Source organism: Schistocerca gregaria, chromosome 6, assembly GCF_023897955.1.
Source record: "Schistocerca gregaria isolate iqSchGreg1 chromosome 6, iqSchGreg1.2, whole genome shotgun sequence".
NCBI lineage: Eukaryota > Metazoa > Arthropoda > Insecta > Orthoptera > Acrididae > Schistocerca > Schistocerca gregaria.
In genome coordinates, this window is record NC_064925.1 from 146,402,570 (window position 1) to 146,429,490 (window position 26,921).

Genomic DNA, 26,921 nt, shown 5'->3' on the forward strand with positions numbered 1-26,921 from the left:
ACCTCTTCTATCTGCTCTTCTTCATACTTTTATGCATATGCTGGGTGGAAACCTCTTACAGGTTCTAAATTGCATATAGTGAGTCTTTTCGAAGTTTAATGTCAGTGAGTTGGCTTTAAGCCATTTATTAATATCCATGAAAATATCATTAGCAGATCTTTCTAGAGCTACACTCGACATACTATTTATTGCAATACTTGCGTCATCTGCAAACAAAACTCTGCTTCTGGCAGTGTAACTGATGAGTGATCATTAATGTACACAAGAAAAAGCAATGGCCCTAAGATGGATCCTTGTGGAACACCACATGTAATTTCTTCCCATTCTGATGATGACTGATATCTTAATTCACTAGTGCCTTGCACTGACACCCTTTGTTTCCTGTTAGTGAGGTATGACTTGAACCATTTTGCAGCACTGCCTGTGAAACCATAGAACTCTTAATTTATTTAAAAGGATTTTGTGGTTTACACAATCGAACGCCTTTGACAAATCACAGAAAATACCTGCTGTTTGTACCTTGTTATTTAATGAATTAAGTACATTTTCACTGTAGGTGTAAATAGCCTTTTCGATATCAGAACCCTTCAGAAATCAAAACTGTGTTCTTGATAATATTTTATTTGTGGTCAGATGGTTGAGAAGCTGCCTGTACATTACTTTTTCTAAAAATTTTGAGAATGCTGGCAAAAGGGAAATCGGTCTGTAGTTTGATGGTATCTCTTTATCTCGTTTCTTGAATAACGGCTTAACATCTGCATACTTTAGCCAGTCAGGAAATATCCCAGTTATAATTGACTGGTTACACAAGTAACTTAGAACTGTACTAAACTCACAAGAACATGCCAAGGGGCATATCCTGATTCCAAGAACACTTTCATAAGCCAGTAGCCAAATTTTGTAAGTTCTTTATTTTTAGCTTTGGATAGCAGGTAGTACCGATGATGTGATGCCACACTTCTAACAGATCCTTTTTAAGACCTAGAAGGTGATCTTTCTGATAATAACTGACCTTCGATGGTAGATCCATTCTTACTCCAGTGTGAAAAGTAATATTTTATTGTGCTGTTTTATAATTTTCACGACATAAATCAAATTTGTTTTCTCTGTTATCCTGAAATGTATCAATGTGTTTCCCATCCTCACTTATGGTCATTTCAACAGCTGATAGTAAATCCTCCATGCTTTTGACTGCCTTCAAACATGCTGAAGTGTCTTAAATCTATAGTAGAACAATGGTGCTAAGGCTAATACATTATCATGTTCAAATGTTAGGCGTAATTTTCTAATTTCTGCAACAGTGTTACTTGTCAGATTGTCCCCTACAGTCTGTGCTGGATACAGGCCACATATCTCGATATTCAACACACTAGTTTTCTATGTAATTTCACAAGTGCTCAAACCTTTGGGTCAAAGAACATCACAACCCTCTGCCAGACCTAAAATCCCTACTGCTATTAGCAACACAGTTAATAATTCCAAAATCCATATCGTCCATGAAAAGGCATAAGCATTTCATCATTACAATAGTACAGCCTGGAGCGTAAGGCTGTTGACAGTCCCAAATAAATATATTAGAAATGTTTCACACTGCAGAAGTCTCATCTTATTTTTTTCCTCATTTCACAATCTGGATTCTCAAATAAAAGAGCCTTCCATGTGAACAAAAACCTTTTCTTATAATACTGCGCAAAATGTTACTTTCGTTTTCACCCACAGAGAGAATTCTATCTATGGATTCGCTGCCAGATTTGGAGACTGCTGCGAAGCCTATAAAGACTTTCAGATCACGAACATCAATATCATGTACCAAAGATACGAGTGTACTTTCATTTCACTGACTTTATTGTTTGACCGCAGCAATGTCTCATCAAAATTGTCCTGAGAAAATGCAAATCCGCATTTCTTCAGTATCTGGGTTCTTACCGAAGCCATTAGTCCAAGAAACAGACTAAGAATTTGCAACACTATGTTGGTGGTTGTGCTTTTCTCCATTTGAAGCAGTTTCCCCAACCACAAAAGGGGAGTTCATGGCTATATGACACTTTTATTTAGATCGTCTTAAACTGTTTGTAGGTCTTAGATCCCATCATCGTTGTCATCATCGCTCCTGTCTGCTTTGAATTTGTATCACCACCACTTTCTATCTCGTCATCTGGATCAGTACCATTGTCATCAAAACTTCATTATCATTTCTTCCAATTACATTTCGACGTTTGGTTCACTTCTTTCCAGAACACATTGAGAATAAACAGGCTGTTCTGGTTGTTTCGAATGGTGAGATGGACCTGGTAGAGGATTTATACTATGCAAATCAGTTATGAGGTACTATCAATAATAACCATAATACGAGGAGTGTTCAGTATTTAATGCAACACTTTTTTTTCTGAAAGCAGGTCGGTTTTTTCATGATTCCACTGCACCAAGTTATTCTCCACTTTTTTTGGTTACAAAATCCTGTTTTTCGTAATCTCCATTCAGTGTGACAACCTGTACGTCTGCATGGTACCACTCTACTGGTCGAGATCAGAGCCAATGTCCTCCTGCATCAATGACCTCCCCATCATCCACGTGCTGCCTCCAATGGAGTGCATCCTTCATTACGTCAAACAGAGGGAAGCCAGAATGTGCGGGGTCTGAGCTGCAGGGTGGATGAGGAAGAACAGCACAATAAAGTTTCATGAGCTCCTCTCGGGTGCATAGACTTGCGCTATCATGGAGAAGAAGACTTATCTGTTTGCATTTTTTGTGGCAAGGAACTCGCTGAAGTACTGTCTTCAATTTCCTGAGGGTAGCACAATACACTTCAGTGCTGATTGTTGCACAATGAGGGAGGGAATGAAACAGAATAACTCCTTCCTACGAGGAGTGTTTTTTTTTTTTTTTTTTAAGTAAGTACCGTTTTGAAATTAAAGAAAGACGTGCTAATATATCTCAATAATTTTATTTTCACATGAAAGCCTTTACCTTAATCTACGCTCTGACGCCATTACATCTCAATAATTTTATTTTCACATGAAAGCCTTTACCTTAATCTACGCTCTGACGCCATTACAATCTGATCCTTCCTTGTTTACGTTGTGTACTGAGTGTTTCAGATGCCTCCGATAATCGTTGAGTCCCGGCGACTGTGAAGTACGGGCTGTTATAAGATTTCTTAGTGCTAGGCCTAAAAGCGATCGATATTCATCGTGATATCTGTGCAGTTTACGGAGAAAACATTATGAGTGATGGAATGGTAAGAAAGTGGTTGAGAGCATTTAAAGATGGCCGCACAAATGTGCATGATTAACAACAGAGTGAGCGTCTTGTCGTTAATGACAGCTTGGTGCAGGAAGTGGACAATCAATAAGGTGAAAGAAAACAGGTGCTTTACGATTTCCTCCTTGCGGGATGACTTTCCTAATGTTTCTTGTAATGTTTTGTACGGCATTGTGAGCGAGCACTTTAATTACCGAAAATTGTGCGCACGTTGGGTACCGAAAATGTTGACGGATGTGCACAAAACCAAACGTTTAGACAGTGCATTGACTTTCCTTGAGCGGTAGCACATCGACGGTGATTATTTCTTAAGCCAAATTGTTACGTGCAATGAAACATGGGTAGCCTACGTCACACCAGAATCATAGCAACAGTCCATGGAAGTTGAGCAAGGGCATCGTTTTGCTACAAGACAATGCCCGTCCGCATGTGGCTAATAAGTCCAAAGATCTCATCACATCTTTTCGATGGGAAACTCTAGATCATCCTCCGTACAGGCCCGATCTTGCGCCCAGTGACTTCATCTGTTCCTGCACTTGAAGAAACACCTGGGTGGTCAGCGTCTTCAAGACAATGACGAAGGGAACACAGTGGTGATGCAGTGGTTAAAAAGTCAGGCGGCAAACTTCCTTGAGGAGGGCATTCAAAAACTGGTACAACGTAATGACAAGTGCCTCAATATTGACGGAAATTATGTAGAAAAGTAGATTAAGGTACAGGCTTTCACGCAAAAATCAAATTATTGAGATCTTAGCACGTCTTTTTTTTAAATTTGAAACGGTACTTACTTTTAAAAAAAACACGCCTCGTAGTCTCAGGAGACTATCGCTATGGTTTCACCGGCTGAGGGCGCTACTTTGAACGTTTTCGTCGGAAGAGAGGTAGTGTGATGCCATTCAATGCATTGTTGTTTTCTTTCCTGTTCGAAGTGATGAACCCTTATTTTTCCGCCTGTGATGATCGACAAAAAATTTTCACGATCGTCCTGATAATGCGTAAGACGTTTCACACAGGTGGTCCTTAATTTATGGTGTCCTGTTAAGTGGCGCAAGAAACCCAGCAGGCACTCACCTTTGAGTACTCCAACTGACGGACGAGTGTGTAACCACTACCAACAGAAACGTCCAGTTGAACACCGAAGTATTTGCCTGTGATCCACTGATCACCTCATGAGAGAGTGTACACATGTTGCAGCATTGCAGCCGTCACAGTATAGACTGCAGTATGCCATTGTTAAGCCACTGCATAAAAAAGGGGATACGTCTGATGTCAACAACTACCGCCCAATCTCTCTTCTGACTGCCTTATCCAAAATTCTTGAAAAAGTAATGTATTGTAGAGTAGCTTCACACCTTTGTAAAAGTAAAGTTTTAACAAAATGTCAGTTTGGTTTCCAGAAGGGGTTTTCAACGGAAAATGCTATATATACTTTCACTAATGAAATATTAAATGCTCTGAGTAAACGGAAGTCACCCGTTGGGATTTTTTGTGATCTATCAAATGCTTTTGATTGTGTAAATCATGGAATACTTCTAGATAAGCTGAAGTACAGTGCTATGAATGGGACAGTGTTCAAATGGTTTAAATCATACCTAACTGGAAGAGTGCAGAAAGTTGAAATAAGCAGTTCACATAATATGCAAAAAACTGGTGATTTCTCAAATTGGGGAAAAACCAAGAATGGGGTGCCGCAAGGTTCGTTCTTGGGTCCTCTGCTGTTCTTAGTATATATTAATGACTTGCCATTCTATATTAACGAAGATATAAAGCTGTTACTTTTTGCCGATGATACAAGTATAGCTATCACACCCGACAGACAACGATAAACTGGTGAAGCTGTAAATGAGGTTTTTCAGAAAATCATTAAGTGGTTCTCTGCAAATGGGCTCTCATTAAACTTTGACAAAACACAGTATATACAGATCCGCACAGTAAAAGGAATGACCCCATTAATAAATATAGACTTCGATCAGAAATCGGTAGCTAAGGTAGAATATTCAAAATTTCTAGGTGTATGCATTGATGAGGGGTTGAACTGGAAAAAACACACAGAGGTTCTGCTGAAACGTTTGAATTCAGCTACTTATGCTATTAGGGTCATTGCAAATTTTGGCGATATACATCTGAGTAAATTAGCTTACCACGCCTATTTTCATTCTCTGCTTTCATATGGCTCCATATTCCGGGGTAACTCATCATTGAGTGAAAGAGTGTTCATTGCACAAAAGCGTGTAATCAGAACAATTGCTGGAGCTCATCCAAGATCATCCAGCAGACAGTCATTTAAAGAGCTAGAAATCTTCAGCGTAGTCTCACAATATACAGGGTGTTACAAAAAGGTACAGTCAAACTTTCAGGAAACATTCCTCACACACAAAGAATATGTTATGTGGACACGGCTGCCACGCGGGATATCAGACAGGTTTGAACGACCTTGCTGCAATGATGACAGAACCCCGCCCAACGACTCACTGTGCTTTTGTTCAATGCCAGGTTTCTATAGACATTCTGCAAGCGCTGATGAATATCTGCGATGCTCTGCTTTTCCGCCACAGGAAACAAGCGTGATTGTCAAGCAGGCAGCAACGTGTGTGGGGGCCGTAACGGAGGTGCGTTTCAAGCATAGTGCTGTCGTGGAGTTTCCTGTGGCGGAAAAGCAGCGCTTGCAGAATGTCTATAGAAATCTGGCATTGAACAAAAGCACGGTGATTCGTTGGTGCAAGCTTGACTGTGTAGGGTAAATTAGCGCAAGCACCAGGCTTGCACAAGCGTCTTGACGCTTGAGCGAATTTCGATTATGCGTGCTTGTGGAAGCCTGCAAGCGTGTCCATGCTTACTCGCGTGTGGAGTAGGGAGGCTTGAAGAAGCACACATCTGTCACGTCATTCGGACGCAGACTGTGGAGAGGGCTCGTTTACTTAGATTTTGTGTCGTTTCCTTCTTATTTCTGATGTAGGACCGGGAAGTGTCGGAGGAATTTACTAGGTGGTACGAAAGACACTCATGTTTCTGAAATATTAAAAGTAAAGACTATCACGATAAAATGAAAAGAGGTGCGGAATATGAGATGCTTCTCACAAAGTACGAAGGATTGAATAGGATTGGGGAGAAGAGAAGTTTGTGGCACAACTTGACTAGAAGAAGGGATCGGTTGGTAGGACATGTTCTGAGGCATCAAGGGATCACCAATTTAGTATTGGAGGGCAGCGTGGAGGGTAAAAATCGTAGAGGGAGGCCAAGAGATGAATACACTAAGCAGATTCAGAAAGCTTGCACGGGATAGAGTAGCATGGAGAGCTGCATAAAACCAGTCTCAGGACTGAAAACCTTAACAACAACAACAACAACTCACAAAGCACAAAAAAATAGAGCCATCAGCAAGTAAAGATACTGTTATTAAGAAAATTAATACATTACGAACGAATTACAGACGAGAAAAAAAAATGAGACTGCAGGGGCTGCAGCAGACGAAGTTTACAGATCTGTTCTATGGTACTTTGATCGTTTCAGGTTTTTAAATGAACAGGAGACACCAAAATACTCTTCAGGTAATTTACAAGAAATAGAGCTAAGTAAGACAGACTGGTAGTGGTAATTAGTTACAGGAGAACTGTTACAGTTCAGATATATGCCTATGCTTGTATTTGTTTATACTATACTGCGATAGTCATTGTTTTCTTTTACATTTTTCTTTACTGCTGATGCACAAAATAGCGTTACCAAGGAACTTGTCCTTCATTCACAAAGTACTTCATAAATTCCTCTCTCACATGTTTAGCATCAAGTGGAATGTTTCCTGCAGTATACCTTTGCAATGGTAGCATATTAGAATCCTCTGTTAAGCCACAAGATCTCACGAGGGACAAAAGATTCAAGTAAGTTTCCTCATTCATCCTGACGTAATTCTATTCACGAGCGTATACCTGCAATTCACTCCGTATGAGAATACGATTTTCGTTTTCTAAGCCACTCTTTACTCCACAACGTTTCCTCTTTTGTTTTTACCGTAACACAAGCAAAAATGGCTGCAACAGCAAGCGCATCCGCCGTCTGTGTTCGACATTTTTCAATGTAAACGAACTGATGCTTGTACGTGTGTGCTTGAGACGTGTGGAGGCGCGAGGAATTTGTGTACGCTTGCGCAAGCGTGATTGTCAAGCATGCAGCAGCGTGTGTGGTGACCTTTACAGAAGCTATTTTGAAGGTATGCATAGGGCCGCCACCTATCGGAATTTATGGAACTATATGGGCTGAAGCGGGAATATTCCGCGATGTCCCACAACGAATTCCGCATTTTTTCAACGGAAACTGGGAGAGGGAATGTTGCACTTCTCACTGAAAGCCCCTCGTCTTTATAAATTTAAAATCACTTCAGAGACAAAATTTTTCAGTGGACTGGAAACTCTGGAAAAACCAGCATCAAAAAGATTAGTATATTGTGGGGAGTCTGTGGATTTGCGCATCTGGTGATGAGAGATCGCTTTTCAAAGACAATATAACGAAGAATGAGCAGACTAAGAATGCTGATATAAAAATATCAGGAATCCGATATATTGGTAATTCAAAAAAATACCATTACCGGCTCTCGACATCGGAAAATGTATGGATGTATCGACGCAGTAAATATCGACGTAGGCCTGCCGGCCCGTAAAGGAACCGGCCGCACACTGTAAATATATGCCAGTTTTAGAGCTGTATATTTAAGTATTCATTCATTATTAGGTACTCAATTCATTATTAGGTACTCTGTACGTCAACAAGCTAGCAGTCTACCCCTCCTTAGAGGGTATGCTGTTGTATACAGAGAAGTTGCAGCATTAGAAAATTGCAGCGAAATGCAGGAACATCTGCAGCGGATAGGCACTTGGTTCAGGGAGTGCCAACTGACCCTTAACACAGACAAATGTAATGTATTGCGAATACATAAAAAGAAGGGTCCTTTATTGTATGATTATATGACAGCAGAACAAACACAGGTAGCAGATACTTCTGTATAATATCTGGGAGTATGCGTACAGAACGATTTGAAGTGGAATAATCATACAAAATTAATTGTTCGTAAGGCGGGTGCCAGGTTGAGATTCACTGAGAGAGTCCTTAGAAAATGTAGTCCATCAACAAAAGAGGTTGCTTACAAAACACTCGTTCGACCTGTACTTGAGTATGATCATCAGTGTGGGAACCGTACCACGTCGGGTTGACAGAGGAGATAGAGAAGATCCAAAGATATGCGGCGCGTTTCGTCACAGGGTTATTTGGTAAGCGTGATAGCGATACGGAGACTGCAGGAGAGGCGCTCTGCATCGCGGTGTAGCTTTGCGTTTCTGGATGAGGTATCGAATATATAGCTTCCCCCTAATTAAACGTCCCGAGGAGACCACGAATGTAAAATTAGAGAGATTCCAGAGCGCACGGAGGCTTTCCGGCAATCGTTCTTTCCGCGAACCATACGAGACTGGAACAGGAAAGGGAGGTGATGACAGTGGCACGTAAAGTGCCCTCCGCCACACACCGTTGGGTGGCTTGCGGAGTATAAATGTAGGTGTAGATGTAGAGCAAGAATTGAAAGATAAACGATGCACATTCATGCTTGACGATAACCACTTTGGTAACCCCAAATAAGTGGCACAATAAATGTATTTTGGGTCCGTCGTTCGGTTTCGTCACATACCAGATTTTTCTGGACTACTTCATATCGAGACTTCCCTGTTTTTCATTTCTGCAAACGCCTGCGTAATAGCGCTCGTAGTGTCAAAACTTTTTGTGATGAAGTTAAACGGTGCAGTTTCTGTCGGTACCACAGAGCACAGATTAAGCACACTGCGTTAAAAATTGTTTCTTAACGCAACTGGTGTGCTATTTCTTCACATCGGAAATCTTGTTATTCCATTCACACCATCACCTGCCAGTACAATCGGGATACTACTTTTGTATCACCTTCACTTGATTCACACCACAATCTAACGTAACAGTCGCGACACTTCGTCTTGATTTTGTTGCCTATCGCGCCAGCAGCGCCCCAAGCGGCCAGTAGCTTAAACAGTGAGTTCGGCGCGATCTTGAAAGCGAATAGTGGTTGTTTCTTTTGATTTCTACAATGGTTTTTACAAGCGGAAGCGTTTGTAGCTCAATAAATTGCAGCAACAACAGGAGGAAGACACCACAGCTGTCTTTTTTAGGTTTCCTAAGGATCCTGATAGTTATATACTATCATGTTACTAAACTGTGTCGTCAAGATTCACTTGCAAACTACATGTGTATAAATGATTAATGTTTCGTTTTAGGAGCAGAAAATGGCTAGTTAATAGCAGACGAGAAGTCCTTCTGCAAAAAGACCAAGTTTACCTGTATAGTAATATCAGGTTTTGTTTGCTACATTTCGAACAAACCCAGTTCATGAACGCAGACAATAATAAACTCGTGTGTAATGCAGTACCCACATTGTTTGACATCCCAAATAAGCCACCTCAACTGACGAAGAGGAAACCGCCACGAAGATTCGACAATCCATCTGAAGCCGTAAAACAGACCTATGACACAGAATCAGCCAGTTAAGCTCTCAATGTGTCAGTTCCAGATTCGTGTGAATTGTCAACACAGACCTGCTTTGACGATGAAGTGGTTAGAGTTAGTGCAGTTATTCGTGTCTTACAAAAGCGTAATGTTTCATATGTATTTCATGCACTTCGGTTGTTAGTCAATTTTCTTTGCTTCCTTCGTGTCATGACATTATTTTGTCAGCACCTTGTTCACTGACAGATTGTTTGGAAATTATTTCAATATTTGGTTTTGCGTAAAAGTAATGTAATCACTCATCATAATGATTTCAACATACACTCCTGGAAATGGAAAAAAGAACACTGACACCGGTGTGTCAGACCCCACCATACTTGCTCCGGCACAGCGGACACACCAGGAATCGCGGTGTTGGCCGTCGAATGGCGCTAGCTGCGCAGCATTTGTGCACCGCTGCCGTCAGTGTCAGCCAGTTTGCCGTGGCATACGGAGCTCCATCGCAGTCTTTAACACTGGTAGCATGCAGCGACAGCGTGGACGTAAACCGTATGTGCAGTTGACGGACTTTGAGCGAGGGCGTATAGTGGGCATGCGGGAGGCCGGGTGGACGTACCGCCGAATTGCTCAACACGTGGGGCGTGAGGTCTCCACAGTACGTCGATGTTGTCGCCAGTGGTCGGCGGAAGGTGCACGTGCCCGTCGACCTGGGACCGGACCGCAGCGACGCACGGATGCACGGATGCACGCCAAGACCGTAGGATCCTACGCAGTGCCGTAGGGCACCGCACCGCCACTTCCCAGCAAATTAGGTACACCGTTGCTCCTGGGGTATCGGCGAGGACCATTCGCAACCGTCTCCATGAAGCTGGGCTACGGTCCCGCACACCGTTAGGCCGTCTTCCGCTCACGCCCCAACATCGTGCAGCCCGCCTCCAGTGGTGTCGCGACAGGCGTGAATGGAGGGACGAATGGAGACGTGTCGTCTTCAGCGATGAGAGTCGCTTCTGCCTTGGTGCCAATGATGGTCGTATGCGTGTTTGGCGCCGAGCAGGTGAGCGCCACAATCAGGACTGCATACGACCGAGGCACACAGGGCCAACACCCGGCATCATGGTGTGGGGAGCGATCTCCTACACTGGCCGTACACCTCTGGTGATCGTCGAGGGGACACTGAATAGTGCACGGTACATCCAAACCGTCATCGAACCCATCGTTCTACCATTCCTAGACGGGCAAGGGAACTTGCTGTTCCAACAGGACAATGCACGTCCGCGTGTATCCCGTGCCACCCAACGTGCTCTAGAAGGTGTAAGTCAACTACCCTGGCCAGCAAGATCTCCGGATCTGTCCCCCATTGAGCATGTTTGGGACTGGATGAAGCGTCGTCTCACGCGGTCTGCACGTCCAGCACGAACGCTGGTCCAACTGAGGCGCCAGGTGGAAATGGCATGGCAAGCCGTTCCACAGGACTACATCCAGCATCTCTACGATCGTCTCCATGGGAGAATAGCAGCCTGCATTGCTGCGAAAGGTGGATATACACTGTACTAGTGCCGACATTGTGCATGCTCTGTTGCCTGTGTCTATGTGCCTGTGGTTCTGTCAGTGTGATCATGTGATGTATCTGACCCCAGGAATGTGTCAATAAAGTTTCCCCTTCCTGGGACAATGAATTCACGGTGTTCTTATTTCAATTTCCAGGAGTGTATTTCACCCACTATTTGGCAGTTGCTTGTCCCACTTAGAATAATTAAAGATTAAGGTCGCACTTGTGGCAACAGGCGACAATAATGTAGAGGTACATGTCTGTGCTTCGTACATGTGAATGTGTGTTTATATTATTTTGATATCAACGAGGTAAGCTGCACTTCTTCCACCATCACAAGTGTTTCTTCACGAATTTGTTGTAGCTTGCCACTCGATTCATAGTTTTTGTCCATACTTGCGCTTATTTTAGGAAACGTTAGGGACAGCCCCGGACATTTGCACAATCCCCGCCCATTTACCCCCTCCACACCTACCCCCCCCCCCCCCCGCCACACCAACCAAGAGCGCATCAATATGATCTTTGGTAATCCTCCTCGCTGTCGTGTTTTATTTTACCGCGGTTGTTCATACTAGCAGTGTTGTGCTGTTAGTACTTCTTAGCAGTTTGTGTAATACTGTCAAAATGAAACATATATATGCACTCTCAATAAAGTTATCATACACAAGGTACCCAATCTTGACTGTTGTGGGCAACTCCTGTCAAAACTGATACCTGACAAACATTATTAAAGTACGATAAGATGTGTTGGAATGACACTGACGAAATTATGTACATATGTTTAACAATAGACAGTGCTAAAGCTCTCAAACACTGAAAAAGAACTCAAAGTAATTTCGTGTCTGCTACAAGCAAGCAGTCATAAGGGTTCACAAGTAATACTCACCCATTACACAGGCAAATATTAATGAAGAATGTCACTGTATAAATATCTGACTGCTTGCATTACGCATTTCTTCATTATCCCACTCTTATATTCTTTAGTCTTAATGAGGTAATCAGAAACAAACCAAGACATCGACTTTGCCTTGTTTATGCACAACATTGACTTTAGACAATCGAGATAATGGACAGCATCCTTGCCGATACTACTAATTAATATTTCCCAACAGAGTTTCTTACACTAAGAGATGTGACGCTCACTGCAGCTAACAAATATCAGTTTTTTTATATAGTGCAGATAAAACCTCATAAAATAAAAGACAGTGTGGATACCATTTTTATTTTACTTTCTTACTGATGATTTTTCAACTCGCATATTCAATGAACATATTTCTAATTATTTTCACAATGGTACTGGAAAAACTGTATTTCGTACTAACTACTGATTTTCTCCCTTGTTATGATTGGCATATCTGTGATACAAACAACTTTGATGTTGGAACATGCGGCAGGTCATGGGCGGAGCTTAGGATATGGATTGGCGTGGTGGGGGGGGGGGGGGGGGGTGATTGGGCGGTACTTGTGCACCGTCCGGGTCTGTCGCTAACGTTACGTCTTATTTTAGAATCATTTTTAGAAACATATATGCCTTCTGATATTACACGAGCCGTTGGAGACAAGAAAATAACTCAATATTTCGTAAATTACGTCGGAAATGGATGCAAAACAAACATTATGCTTACAAGGCATCTGATGTTCACCTACTCGCCGCTTGGAGCGGTAGTGTTGCTCCATCTGTCGAACGGTAACAACTTGACAGCAGTGAATGTCGCGACTGTTATATTAGACTGGGATTCCCACATTCAAAGAGAAAGACTGGACGCGATGAAAGCTCAAACTTGTAGAACTCCTTCATACAATGAGAGTAAAAGTATGTTCTCCTACAATTCCAGAAGAACAACTTCAAATATTTAGCGAAAATTGCGAAAAATATATAAAATAATCAGCATTCGATATCGCCAGTTTTATATCGATTTAACAGGAGAAAAAATCTCGCCTTATACATCGATATTTTTGGAAAAAGTATCGATATGTTATCATCGCCCCTAATGCCGACAGAGTAGAAATATCTCTGGAGTGAGCATTCAGAAACGCAGAATTGATTCTGTGTTGTCAACATACGTTGCCGCAATGGTTACGCGATCTCGGGACGCCGTAGATTTGTCCGACATTTGTCCTATAAGTTTTGAATGTTGTCATATCGCCAGTAAAGACAGATTCCCTTCGTTAAGTGCTGTGGATTAGGTATAGACGTTTTGGAGGCAACATAGCAGTTTAAATCTGATATTTGAAATAAATTGGGCTCTTAGCTTTGAAAAGCAAAATGAACGAGCATGACGTCAAAGTAGCTTCACGTCAGCATGTATTTACAATGTCTTTCATGGCACATCTCGTCAAGTCGCTCAACACAGCACTGAACGGCGAAATGGGGGTTTTGAGTCACGATCCCTAATACGCATAAAATGTTAAGAGTATAGTATCAGAACTGAAGAGCTAACAACGACAAAATTTGTCAATGGCCGAAGCAAACTTTATAATCTATGTTCCTGATCAATTATGTTTGGTAAATTACTGAGAAGTGAGACAACGTTTCAAAACATCGACAATTATTTGCTAGGGAAAATATGTACATTCATACACATCAAAGTAAGCTTCAAAAGAATTAATGAAGCCTGTTAAACTTATCCATTATGTTTTTTCTTACATAATTAATAACGTCATATAAAAGTGTATTTTACTCCTTCATTAAAGCTGACGTTTTTGCTTAAAATGTCATATGGTGCAATTTGCTTTGTCTGCTTATCTTCTTATACACGTAGATTGTGCTCGTCAGCGCCGTTGTGTTATCGTAAAACCTAAATAACTTTTCGCCTTCAGATATACGACCTCGGTTGTGTATGAAAGTGGAAAAAATATCCCAGTCGTCAGGGAACATCTCCAATTTGTCACTAAAACAAAGTGCTATTATAAAATAAATAATATGAAGATACAACAGTACAAAATCCACTATTATAAGCAGAATGAGCGCGGCGAAAATAGGTTAACTTAAGATGTTAACAGACTGCTACCGTAAAAATTTTCTTCCCGAGAAACCTTGACGTACCGTGAAATGACGTGACGTTCCGTTGACGACCTGTGCGAATGCCTCCATTCGAAAAGTATTGTAGAATGTTTTGGTGTTATGTGAAGAGACGTGACGTTACCTGATGGCGGACGCGAATTGGGGCTAAACAATCGACGTCATTCCTAGATCAAGTGACAATTCCAGTTTGATGTTGACAACATACGCACGACGCCACGTTCACTCCAGAGATATTTCTACTCTATGAATGCAGACCCCAACCTAAGTGCATGTGGCAGCAGGGTGGCAGCCGTGGCGCAATTTGACTCACATAGTAGACGTCGGTCGTCGCGTAGATGAGCAGCGCGAAGGGGAGCTGCCGGCCCATGGGGAAAGGCCAGGACGCAGAAGACTCCTCTTCGCCCCAGGTGCCGGCCATGCGCACGTTGCGCACCAGGCGACGCTCGTCGAAGCGCGGGTTCACGTGCAGCGCGATGTCCGACGTCGGCTCCGAACCGCACGCCAGGTTCACCGAGAACCTGCCGACCGGCACACATTTGTCAGTGGCCAAGCTCTTCACACGCTTTTGCGGCTTGGCCCACCAAAAATGGTTCAAATGGCTCTGAGCACTATGGGACTTGACTTCTGACGTCATCAGTCCCCTAGAACTTGGAACTACTTAAACCTACCTAACCTAAGGACATCACACACAACCACGCCCGAGGCAGGATTCGAACCTGCGACCACAGCTATCGCGCGGTTCCAGACTGTAGCGCCTAGAACCGCTCGGCCACTCTGGCCGGCGGCCCACCCCAAACTTTGCAGAAAACTTACATAGAGTTACAATATAACAGAGCACTGAAAACCGCACTAGTCTGTTTTGTGTAGGGTAACCAGATGCGATTGTTTAAAAAGGAGGACAAACAGCTTCAAAAAGGACAAAGGAAGAAAAAAAAAGAGGACACATCAATGTGATGTTCAAGATCTTGGTCACCTGTGCAAGAAATTTAACATTTCAGTGGCAAAGCAGCATGCATTTAGTTTTATAGCTTTCAGGCAGCCAATAAGATTGTATGTTTCTGCCGGGAATTAAAACTAGTTGTCAGTTGTTACTGATGGTCAGGTAGTGGTTAACTGAGCAATATGAAAAAATTAAAAACATTGATTGTGGTGACAGTTTGGCGTCAATTGTTTTGTTACGTTAACAACACGGAGTTGTTTACGAATCGAAAAACGTAAGAGCATTCACTTCCCTTCATTCGACGCACCGCTACCAACATCTACAATCCAAGCAGCAGCTGATGACATGTAAACTGCACCTTACCCTTCCCAATACAAATGAATTGAATGACTATGAAATAATGAAATAAAACCATGACAGTTAATCTATCGAGTTATTTCTTACTTTTATTGACTACTGAGACGTACGTTCTAGCTCCACATACCTTACATTCCGCTTCAAATTAATTTCTCCCTTTCAAGAAAGCCGGATATTTGCAGGAAAGGACATCAGAAAATGTACACTTTCGCTTGGGCATAGCGGTTAAAAATTACACTCACAAATCAGACGTGCACTAAGCCAAGCCAATAGAAAGCGAAGATATGAAACGAAATTTTAAATAATCGATAATTGCATTCGCTTATAGGTCGATCAACGAGAACACCGACGAACCTACTAACACCGCCTTCGTGCGTTTTTATCACGAAGGCTGTGCCAATCAAAGTATTTAAGAAAAGAGCAATAGAACGGGACGAATTGTTAATTTAACTGTATGACGCTCAACTTTGCGAAAAAGCCGGACACTGTAAAAATCCGCTCGGACCCCGGACGAAGAGCTAAAAAGGAGGAACATGTCCGGATTAATCCGGACGTTTGGTCACCCTAGTTTTGTCTGTTATTACAACTTCATTCGATCCATCCGTGAGTTGATAGTTCACTGCTTTACGCATGTCATCCAGTTTGACAGTCCACTGGAGGCTTGTGAAAACAGCCTATCGTGTCCACGGGGCAGCCGGCAGGGCAAATCAGAAAATTTCGGTTTTCTTAATACAAAAGGTATCCTTAACATTCAGGTTTGATGTAACAAATTTTATTCTTACGTATATATTTTGTTTGGTTGGTCTGGGACTGAAAGAGAATGGACGTCAGCTTCTTTTGGAGTATGCGTGTAAAAAAAAAAAAAAAAAGCATTGACAGAAACAACGAGAAACACTGGAATTCAGTAAGGCAACTTCAGAATCAAGAGTGTTTTTAGCTTTTAGGTCATGATGAACAACAAAAGCAAAACGAGGATAATGGAATGTAGTCGAATTAAATCGGGTGATGCTGAGGGAATTACATTAAGAAATGAGACACTTAAAGTAGTAGAGGAGTTTTGCTATTTGGGGAGGAAAATAAATGATGGTGGTCGAAGAAGAGATGATATAAAATGTAGACGCAATGGCAAGGAAAGCGTTTCTGAAGAAGAGAAATTTGTTAACATCGAGTATAGATTTAAGTGTCAGGAAGCCGTTTTCGAAAGTATTTGTATGGAGTGTAGCCATGTACGGAAGTGAAACATGGACGATAAATAGTTTAGATAAGAAGAGAATAGAAGATTTCGGAATGTGGTGCTACAGAAGAATGCCGAAGATTAGATGGGTAGACCACATAACTAATGAGGAGGTGCTGAATAGGATTGGGGAGAAGAGAAGTTTGTGGCACAACTTGACAAGAAGAAGGGATTGGTTGGTAGGGCATATTCTGAGGCATCAAGGGATCACCAATTTAGTATTGGAGGGCGGCGTGGAGGGTAAAAATCGTAGAGGGAGACCAAGAGATGAATAGATTAAACAGGTTCAGAAGGATGTAGGTTGCAGTACGTACTGGGAGACGATGAGCCTTGCACATGATAGAGTAGCATGGAGAGCTGCATCAAACCAGTCTCTGGACTGAAGACCACAACAACAACAACAACAACAACAACAAGTCATGGAGAATATCTGAAGGAAAAAAACTTCTAGCCATTTTTTAAATCTGATTGTGAAACAAAATAGATTCGTAATCTAGATAATTATTTATGTTATTTGTTTCTTAGGCAAGCAGGAGCTTGCATTCAGAGGAGATGAAAGTTCCAGCAACAAAGGGAATTACCTGGAATTATTGGAACTTCTGTCTGGACAAGAACAGTTTATTCGTGATCACCTGCAGAGCACTTCTGGGTTGAAAGGTACGTCAACTACAATTCGAAACGAATCAACTGAATCAGTTACCGAAATCATTAATGATCGCAGTAAATAGTTACAGTCCTGCGAGCAGGCAGATGAAACGCTGGATGTTTCTTATCAGTCAGAAATGAGTATCATTCTCAGGTTTTGTACACAAGACAGCCCCACAGAAAGATTTACTGGCTTTCATAATGGTTATATTGACAAACCTGCTCAGAGTTTATCATATTTTTGTTTTGGGGAGGTCTGACTAAATCGTGAGGTAAACGTAGAGGCGTCCAAAATTTTGTTAAACGGAAGTGCCTGTGAGCTATATTTTTGCACGGTTATGCTCATAAACTTAATCTAGTGCTGTCACATATCGAAGCATTTAGGCTTGTACCAGACTTGTAGCAATTCATTTTTTAGCAAGACCTCAAAGAGAGGACAAGTCTTAAAAATAAATGATTCAGATTGCATCAAATATGAGTATATACTACACGCTGGAATTTCAGTTCATGAGCTGTTGAGACAATCTGTCTTACATACCAAGGGTTGAAAGATACTTTCCAGAATATCACGACAAATTATGACTGGGATACAGAGTCGTTCAACATTGCTTCTAGGTTGCTTAGTATTCTTAATAAAACTCAATTCCTTTTCCTGCGTTTACACACAAATATTTGTATACGTTGACGTTCTCTGTCAACTTATTCAACACAGAAATCCATGTGATATCATCTGTGCAATACTGAAATAAAAAGCACCGTCGGTTTGTTAAAGGTTATGAGTTAAAAAAACGGTGACCTTATGTACTGAAAGCTGTAACACGTTTCACAGTAAAACAACTGTTAGTGAGCGTCACTTTCAGTCCCTTAAGAAGTTGTCTTACGAGATCCTAGATAGCAGGATAGTGCAAATGGAAATGCACTTTGCAGATGTTCAGAATATTCAGGTGGTAAAGATACTTGATAAGCATCAGCTTGGAAATTATTAATCAAATTTCTCGAGAATGAAATTGAACGGCCTTCTCACAACTGACACATTCTTCAACAAATAACGACTGGAAAATAAGTTAGTAAAATATTGTCACGACAATTTCTTCTGAAAGAACGATGAGCACCCTTACAAGAATTAAGAATTGCCTTTACAATTTAATGATAAATGATGGGATAAGTTCTCTCTGCACAATTGGCCATAGAAGAAACCTGGTTAAACAACTTGAAAGTGATCAGTTATTTAATGTGACTGATAACTTTGTTACCAAGAAGCATTGAGGCATGTGAAATTAATAATTGGAACACCTTTCTATTTTGCGCAAAAATGAGGAAGTGATTTGTTTAAAATCTCTTTAGCGGCATGCCTTTTAAACAACAGACGAAATGCATCAAGCTCTCTTTGCAGCAGTGTACCGTAGGTCGCGATGTACGAGTGAAGCATTCCTAATACACACATCAAAGACAGTTTTGCATCACCCAGGTTCCCAGAACTCCTGAAGGTAGACGTTGACTGTGGATATTGTATCAAAGACACAGTCCCTTTGATTGTTCAGAGATGTCACTAAACTCGTCCGAAGATGTAAACAATCATGCATGAGCAGCGCCTGTTAGACGGAGTGGGTCAGACAGCCGATCAGTTCCAGTCATTTCACCAGGAAGGAGGTACACGGCTTGTGTTGTCGGCAGTTCAACCATGTCTGGATGGTCAATACCGCGATTCCATCGCGTCCGCATTGTTACATTGTGCCAGGAAGGGCTCTCAATAAGGGAAGTGTCCAGGCATCCCGGAGTGAACCAAAGCGATGTTGTTTGAAGATGGAAGAGATACAGAGAGACAGAAACTGTCGATGACAAACATCGTCCAGGCCGCGTAAGGGCTACTATTGAAGTGGATGACCGCTACCTACGGATTATGGCTCGTAGGAACCCTGGCAGCAACGCCACTACGTTGCATAATGCTTTTCGTGCAGCCACAGGGCGTCATGTTACGACTTAAACTGTGCGCAATAGGTTGCATGATGCTCAACTTCACTCCCGACGTCGTTGGCGAGGTCCATCTTTGCAGCCACGACACCATGCAGCGCGGTACAGGTGGGCCCAGCAATACGCCGATTGGACCGCTCAGGATTGGCATCACGTTCTCTTCACCGATGAGTGTCGCATACATCTTCGAACAGACATTCGTCGGAGACTTGTTTGGAGGCAACCCGGTCAGGCTGAACGCCTTAGACACACGGTAGGTGGAGGTTCCCTGATGTTTTGGGAGTGGCATTACGTGGGGCCGACGAACGCCGCTGGTGGTTATGGAAGGCGCCGTAACGGCTGTACGATACGTGAATGCCATCCTACGACCGATAGTGTAACCATATCGGCACCATACTGGCGAGGCATTCGTCTTTACGGACGACAATTCGCGCCCCCATCGTGCACATCTTGTTAATTACTTCCTTAAGGATAATATCACTCTACTAGAATGGCCAGCATGTTCTCCAGACATGAACCCTATCGAACACGAGTGGGATAGATTGAAAAGGGCTGTTTATGGACGTCCACTCTGAGGCATCTGCGCCGAATCGCCGTTGAGGAGTGGGACAATCTTTACTAACAGTGCCTTGATGAACTTGTGGATAGTATGTCACGACGAAAACAGGCTTGCATCAATGCAAGAGGACATGCTGCTGGGTATTAGAGGTGTCGGTGTGTACAGCAATCTGGACCACCACCTCTGAAGGTCTCGCTGTATGGTGGTACAACATGCAACTCTCGCGACCGAGGTGATGAACTTTTTTTGACGTGTGTAATTGGAAAGATATCGATGTTATTCCCCTTTTCCAAGAGGACACACATGTAGGCCCATATCGCTGACGTCATTTGTCATTGAATTCTAGAATACGTTTTATGCTCGCATAAAGCACTGGTGCATTGTGCTACGTAGCTACACAGCAGTGCAGGCACGGTAGTGGCTAGCCCAGTCCTCTAACAAAGGGAGAGTGCCCAAATAAAATTTTAATTAATACTTTTAATTACAGATTCAGCTTTGTCTTCGAATTACGAGTGGATTACTATAGGTCACAGGCTAATCAGCTAGTAGTTTCAAAGCCAATTAAATCATATCAGATGAATTTTCCCTGGCAGTTTGGGACCTCGATCGACTTGCCTAACAAAAGGGATTACGGCTCTGAAACTGGTTGTAATTTTTTGCCTAGTTTAATTAATATAGGATCCGTAGAATGTGGCATATTCCTGGAAGGCCAAGGTAGCAGTTAGTTTGAATTTCAGTCACCCTCCACCAGCGGTAGAGGGTATGCCCCGTCCGCCATTTTCGTGCAAGGCCGGTATTTCAGGTCTCCCAACCTTGGGCAGCGTGCGCTGCCTTCACGTCCCGGAACAAATTTGCAAGAGGCGCACCTTTTAGATTGGTCACTGTACTCCTTGCGGATGAAGTCATACTGTGTCGTTGGGTCTCAGTACACAAAGCAGACGAGAGACGTCATCGATGGCCCTAGTTGTAGTCAGTTCTTAGTTGAGCAGGTTTGTGACCATCGTCAGCTAGCGAGTTCTACATTTACATCGATACCCCGCAATTCATCTGTCGGAGCGCGGCAGAGGTTACACCGCACCACTACTAGCCATTTCCTTTCCTGTTCCATTTGCATATACAACGAGGAAAAACTATCTATATGCCTCATTAAGAGCCCTAATTTCTCGTACGCATTATCCATGGGTGTGCATGGTTCTCGCATCAGTAATCGCCACTGATCGCGCGACTCGCTCCAGTATGGTCAATAATTAATTTCAGCGAGCTAATCGGTAGTATTTCCCACGTGATACAATAGCGTGTCTACCGAACCGTATGCATGGTGAACGTACCATGTTTCCAAAACAGCAATCTAAACCGTCCCTGACTCTCCTCAATTCTCACGAGTAATAGCATTTCAAGTGTCTTCGGTGGATTCTCTCTTAATTCAGGGTTAAACCATTCAAACAAAATGACCGTAATTTATGTCCTATTTAATTGTTATTGTGTCTCGGCCCTCAGCAAGATAATTCCTCGCCGTTTCTTAGCTTAATTTGTATGCAGTAACCGTTATTCACTTGTAACAGGCTACATCTCATTTAATGTGTTGTTGTGGGACACTATATGCAACGTTTTACCAGATCAGAATGTCGAATCGAAACACCTTTAAGCCGGCTAAATTTCCAAACTTATTTTATTGAGCAACCAGTTTCGGCGACGTACGAGGATGGTTTGTGAAGTTCTCGGAATCACCACGAGAGGTCAGCGCTAGCGCAACGAGATGTTCACGCGATATTCATTGGACTGTTGCCCGTAAACACGTGCCATTTCAGTGCTCTTAGAAGAGAGCTGTGGCGGTGACGTGGCTCTGTTGTTCCCGCGTAGTGATTTGCGAAGATGAAAATAAAAAAAAATCGAGTTTCGAGCGATGATTAAGTACTTCATAAAGAAAGGTATGAAAGCAAAGGCCATTCATGCCGATTTCCATAATACACTGGGGGACTCTGCTCCTTCATATTCAACTGTTGCTCAGTGGACAAATGAATTTAAATTCATTCCAGAAATCATTGCAGAAGTGCACAAAATGGTTCTGGAGGATCGCCGATTGAAAGTGCGTGAAACTGCTCCCGCTTGCCAGATGTCATCTGAAAGGGAATATCACATTTTAACGAAAGAATTAGAAATGAAAAAATTATCTGCAAGAAGGGTGCCGCGACTCTTGACGTTGGATCAAAAATGCATGAGAGCGGACATATCAGTTTTTTTTTTGCACCGGTTAGTGACCACTGATTGAACTTGGGTGCACTACTATACACTAGAGATAAAAACAACAGTCAAAGGAGTGGAAACATACTGATTCACCGCCACAAAAGAAAGCAAAGACAATTCCTTCGGCGGGAAATGTCATGGCATCAGCGTTCTGGAACGCGAAGGGGATTCTATTTGTACATTATCTCTGTCAAGACAATACGCGCCCGCACATGTGGTCACAATGGCAAAATTACACAAAAGGTATGAATTGTTGCCACCTCCGCCTTATTAACCTGATATGGCTCCGTCAGACTTCCATTTCTTCCCAAAACCGAAAATTTTTCTTGGTGGACGAAGATTCACTTCCAACGAAGCATTGATGGCCAGATTAGACAACTATTTTGCAGGCCTGGAGGAAACTCATTTTCGAGATGGTATAAAGGCACTGGACCATTGTTGGACCAGCTGCATTAATCTACAAGGATACTGCATTGAAAAATAAAGTTTCAGTGATGTAAGTACTTTTTCCTATTCCATTCCGAGAACTTTTCAAACCACCCTCGTACAAGCACACACGAAGGCTTATCAATAATGTTCCTCCCATACACCATTCGCGACTGGGCATGAAGAGTTGGGAGTGACAGTGAGACAAGAAATACTCATTGCCACAAACTGTAAGGACGGCTTACGGAGTGTAGATGTAAAAACAAATACAGAACAGCGTATTTGTTCTTCAGTAGTGTACACTACTTTCATTACAAAACTGTTGTTCTTCCCAGCATACATTTCTCCAGTCTTTACTGAGCAAATAGGCCATTCAGAGAATTGTATCCTGCGTATGACTAACATATAATCTTGCTAAAATGATTTCCACTATTAGTGATTCACTGCTCGCTCTAAGCTCTTACCAAGAACAGTGAAGTTGTTACCTCCCTTACTGATTCTAAGGTAGCAATTTCGTTTCTGATTGTTCTCTTTATGATGCATAATGACTTTCACGGTTTACGGTTCTTGGGATACTGAAAGTACTTTGGCGCCTGGTCTACAGAACCACAAACCCTCAATACCTTATTAAAACATTCATAACGATATCAACTATACTGTTCCCTCCAACGAAATTCAAATGTGTAATACATTATGGGCAAGTTAATCTCGGGCTCCGAAATCGGCTGCATATCACGTGCATGCGAATATGACGTATGTTGGACAGATTATAAGAACGGCTGCACCAAGCGTTTCACCTGTCTGAAGTGGACAAAGTAGAGTCCGCTCAGGATACGGTGGCCGAAGCGCAGTTACCAATTTTCGTCGTGAGGGCTGAGCGAATACGTTTGTTTGTTCGGAAGGGGGGACCGACATAGTTTGCCTGCTCTCGGCCGGTCGGCGACGACAGACTCTAGGCGCACACTCTACACTCTTACTCAAATGGTTTTATCGAAACTATTCCGTAAAAAAAAAAAATCATATTTGCGTTACTTATGGGCTTCATGTGTCAGCTTCAGCCGGCCGGAGTGGCTGAGCGGTTCTAGGCGCTACAGTCTGGAGCCGCGCGACCGCTACGGTCGGAGGATCGAATCCTGCCTCGGGCATGGATGTGTGTGATGTCTTTAGGTTAGTTAGGTTTAAGTAGTTCTAAGTTCTAGGGGACTGATGACCACAGCAGTTAAGTCCCATAGTGTCCAGAGCCATCTGAACCATCATGTCAGCTTCATGACGACTTGCCTATCAATTCATGGACAGTCATACTTATTGTATTTACATACGAAAACGTTTGCAATGGAAATTTGCATTTTGTGCATGTTACATTATATGTTGCAGCTTATGAAATTTGGCTAACATACTGAAATTTACTTCACACACGGGGTGGAAGTTATTCTTGACCAATCTCGAGAAAATTGATTGGATGTAGCACACTCATTTGCGATCGCGTGCACTAGCGATAAAGCCAGAATGAATTATCTACAACATTCTTCGTATTTCCTCATATTTCATAAATGGTTTGAGGTATCGAAATGAGATTTTGGCAAACAATAGCACACGAAGGGGAGACTATTTTGGCTACTATGCAAAACTTCATTATGTACAGAGTTATTCCACTCACTACATATTTTTTATATGAAAGAATGTAATTTTTAAGGGCCGTCGATAGCTGGTGAAACGAGAAATGCTGTGGGTTTTGGAACAAAACAAGTGAAGACATTACATGTTAATTTTCGTACGGAGTACAGGCTCTCTCATAAGCTAGTAACATTTACTTTCCCTTAGTTCCTCAATAAACTTAATAAAACACTCTTTCAGAATTCTCAAGAAACTGCATCTGCACAACATGTTAGTGAAATGACACTGTGTAAACTCCTGTGGTTTGGAACCAAAAGCAAATTTTCACATGGCACCAAGAGACATTTAGGTTTTAGTCGAATTCGCCATTCATGACGCTCCTCTGATAGTTACAAATGGTTAAAATGGCAGGTGAAAATAAGTCGCTACTGTTGTTGTATTTTCAGCGGAATTCTTTTTAAATACTAAACAGAGGTGACAGAAGGTCTTTTTGAATGATAACTGAAAGTGTGAGCATGGAGGGGCTGAACTCAGTATTTGCAAAAAAATTTCAGCGCACGCTTCAGTTTAAAACGGCATTCTCCCTCCAACGCTTGCAACCCCCACCACTACCACTCCTTACATGCGTGCCTGACGACTGCGCATCCACCGACCACGTTATTCTGCGTGCAGTCTAGCTATCGGCAAACATTTTTCGCCTGCGAGTTTAAAATGAAATACTAAGCTACCAGCATCTTGGTGCAGACGATGAATTTCTGGGACTGTGTATTGAAGAAGACAACTGAGATTAGGGAACAATTTGATCAAGGAGCAGTGTATGGGCGCTAAAAGCCACATTACCAGCGCAGTTTGATCAACAGGGTCTGAAGCTTTAGCTTAGTGAAATGTGTGTTCCAGCACTCAGTTTACTTAAACCATGTCGGAAAATTGTCGACACTCTCTGCTCACTGACATATGTCTTGAGAGGTTTTTTAGTGCAGGGTTTTGTCTTACAGCAGTTTCCTTACTTAAGCTGCTTTTACTCTCTGTCGTAGTCTTTCTGTTGGATTTGTATTGACCGTTCTACTGTTTAATGGCGATGGCGCAGGGAAGTAATCGCTAGGGAGCCGCACAACATTTACCGTTCACAGTTTGGTTGGAATTCAAACAACTGAACGGCGTGGACAAGGGATGGGGAAGAAGACGCGGTGGAGGGGGAGGGCTTGAGTAAGCAGTGAAGAGAAGCAAAATAGTTTCTTCTGTGGTGTGTATGGCATCACTGGCGAACTCTTGGCGCCCATACTTTTAGTTCGAGGCTGTGAGATTTCGTAAGCATTATCGCTTTTCCTCAGTTGGTTTTGGTCTATATCTACGTACATATTCCGTACACGACTTTGTAGTGCACGGCAGGGGGTACTTCCCACTATACCAGTTTTAGCAGTTCTTTCCGTTCTATTGACGTCGCAATCATGTTATTGAGTAAGTGACCTGAAAATAAAGGTTTCTGGAATATGCGGATTGTTGGCTGTAATGCTAGCAACCCTAATGCAAAAGAGACGTCTGCACGTGATTTGATTGTCGACATGCTGTAGCAAAGACGACATGAACGCTGTACTAGTATCGAAGAAACTAATAATTTTCGAGATTTGTGAAAGTTCTTTAAATTTACCACAGAAATGAGTCCTTAATTACTAATTAACTTCAGTCATGCAATTTGGCTTTTTGGTAACGCGAGTGATAACACACTAGAGAAAGGAACGAACATTTTAACCACTGTGAGATCCATAAGAAAAGCTTGTATCTGTGACGTCGGCCTGTTGTAGAGTTTTGGAATATGTATTATGCTCGCGTAATATGACCTTCCTACAGATGATAATCTTCTCTGTACCAAACAATATGGGTTCCACAAACAACGATCAGATGGAATCTAGCTCGCTGTGTTCGTCCACGAGACCCTCAAAGCAGAAGATGTGACGTTCCTAGACTCCTGGAAGGTGTTCATACAGTACCACACTGCCGCCCAATGAACAGAATACGAGTGTACGGAATACCAGACCAACTGAAGGGTTTCCAGCAGACAGAGTGAATATGAGCAACTTTGAAAGACATATCTCCATTGTGATACAGAAAGTCCAAAGCGAAGTGGTAAGCGATAGTTAAATAACATAACTGAAATGATTTCTACGTGGAATTAAGGTACTTAGCTGCTCCGAATCAGTAAAACTGGAACCCTTACAGGATCACTTTGTTGTCCGTCTCCGTCTGTCAAGAACCGTTTTTCACAGCAACGGGTAGACTATTAAGTTGAAAATTGTGGCACATACTAAAGCCTACAGTTCCTTGGCGCTGCAGAAACTTTAAGCTTATACATCAACGTAATCAAAAGGTACAGCAATTTTTCTTGCTAACAAAATCGCTCACAAAAACCTACAGGAGATTCCCGTTGACCGAGAAATCATGAAATTTTGCAAGAACCAAGGCCCCACAGTACAAGAAACCGACAAATGTGCAAACTGTTAATTTGGTATTAATTACATAGAAACATATTTGCCATTATAAACTTTGTAGTCTTAAAAATCTCGGGAACTACTGTAAGGATTTTGA

General features: G+C 42.3%; 1 protein-coding gene across 4 annotated transcripts in view; it reads right to left on the reverse strand.

Annotated features, from left to right (window-relative positions):
- Positions 1–26,921, reverse strand: part of LOC126278473 (galectin-6-like) — a 448,782-nt gene that overhangs the window by 30,358 nt on the left and 391,503 nt on the right. For all 4 annotated transcript variants that reach the window (XM_049978617.1, XM_049978616.1, XM_049978619.1 and 1 more), the window contains one exon: positions 14,659–14,866. In XM_049978617.1, the coding sequence (XP_049834574.1) occupies positions 14,659–14,866 (208 nt within the window). The remainder of the gene's footprint in view (positions 1–14,658; positions 14,867–26,921) is intronic.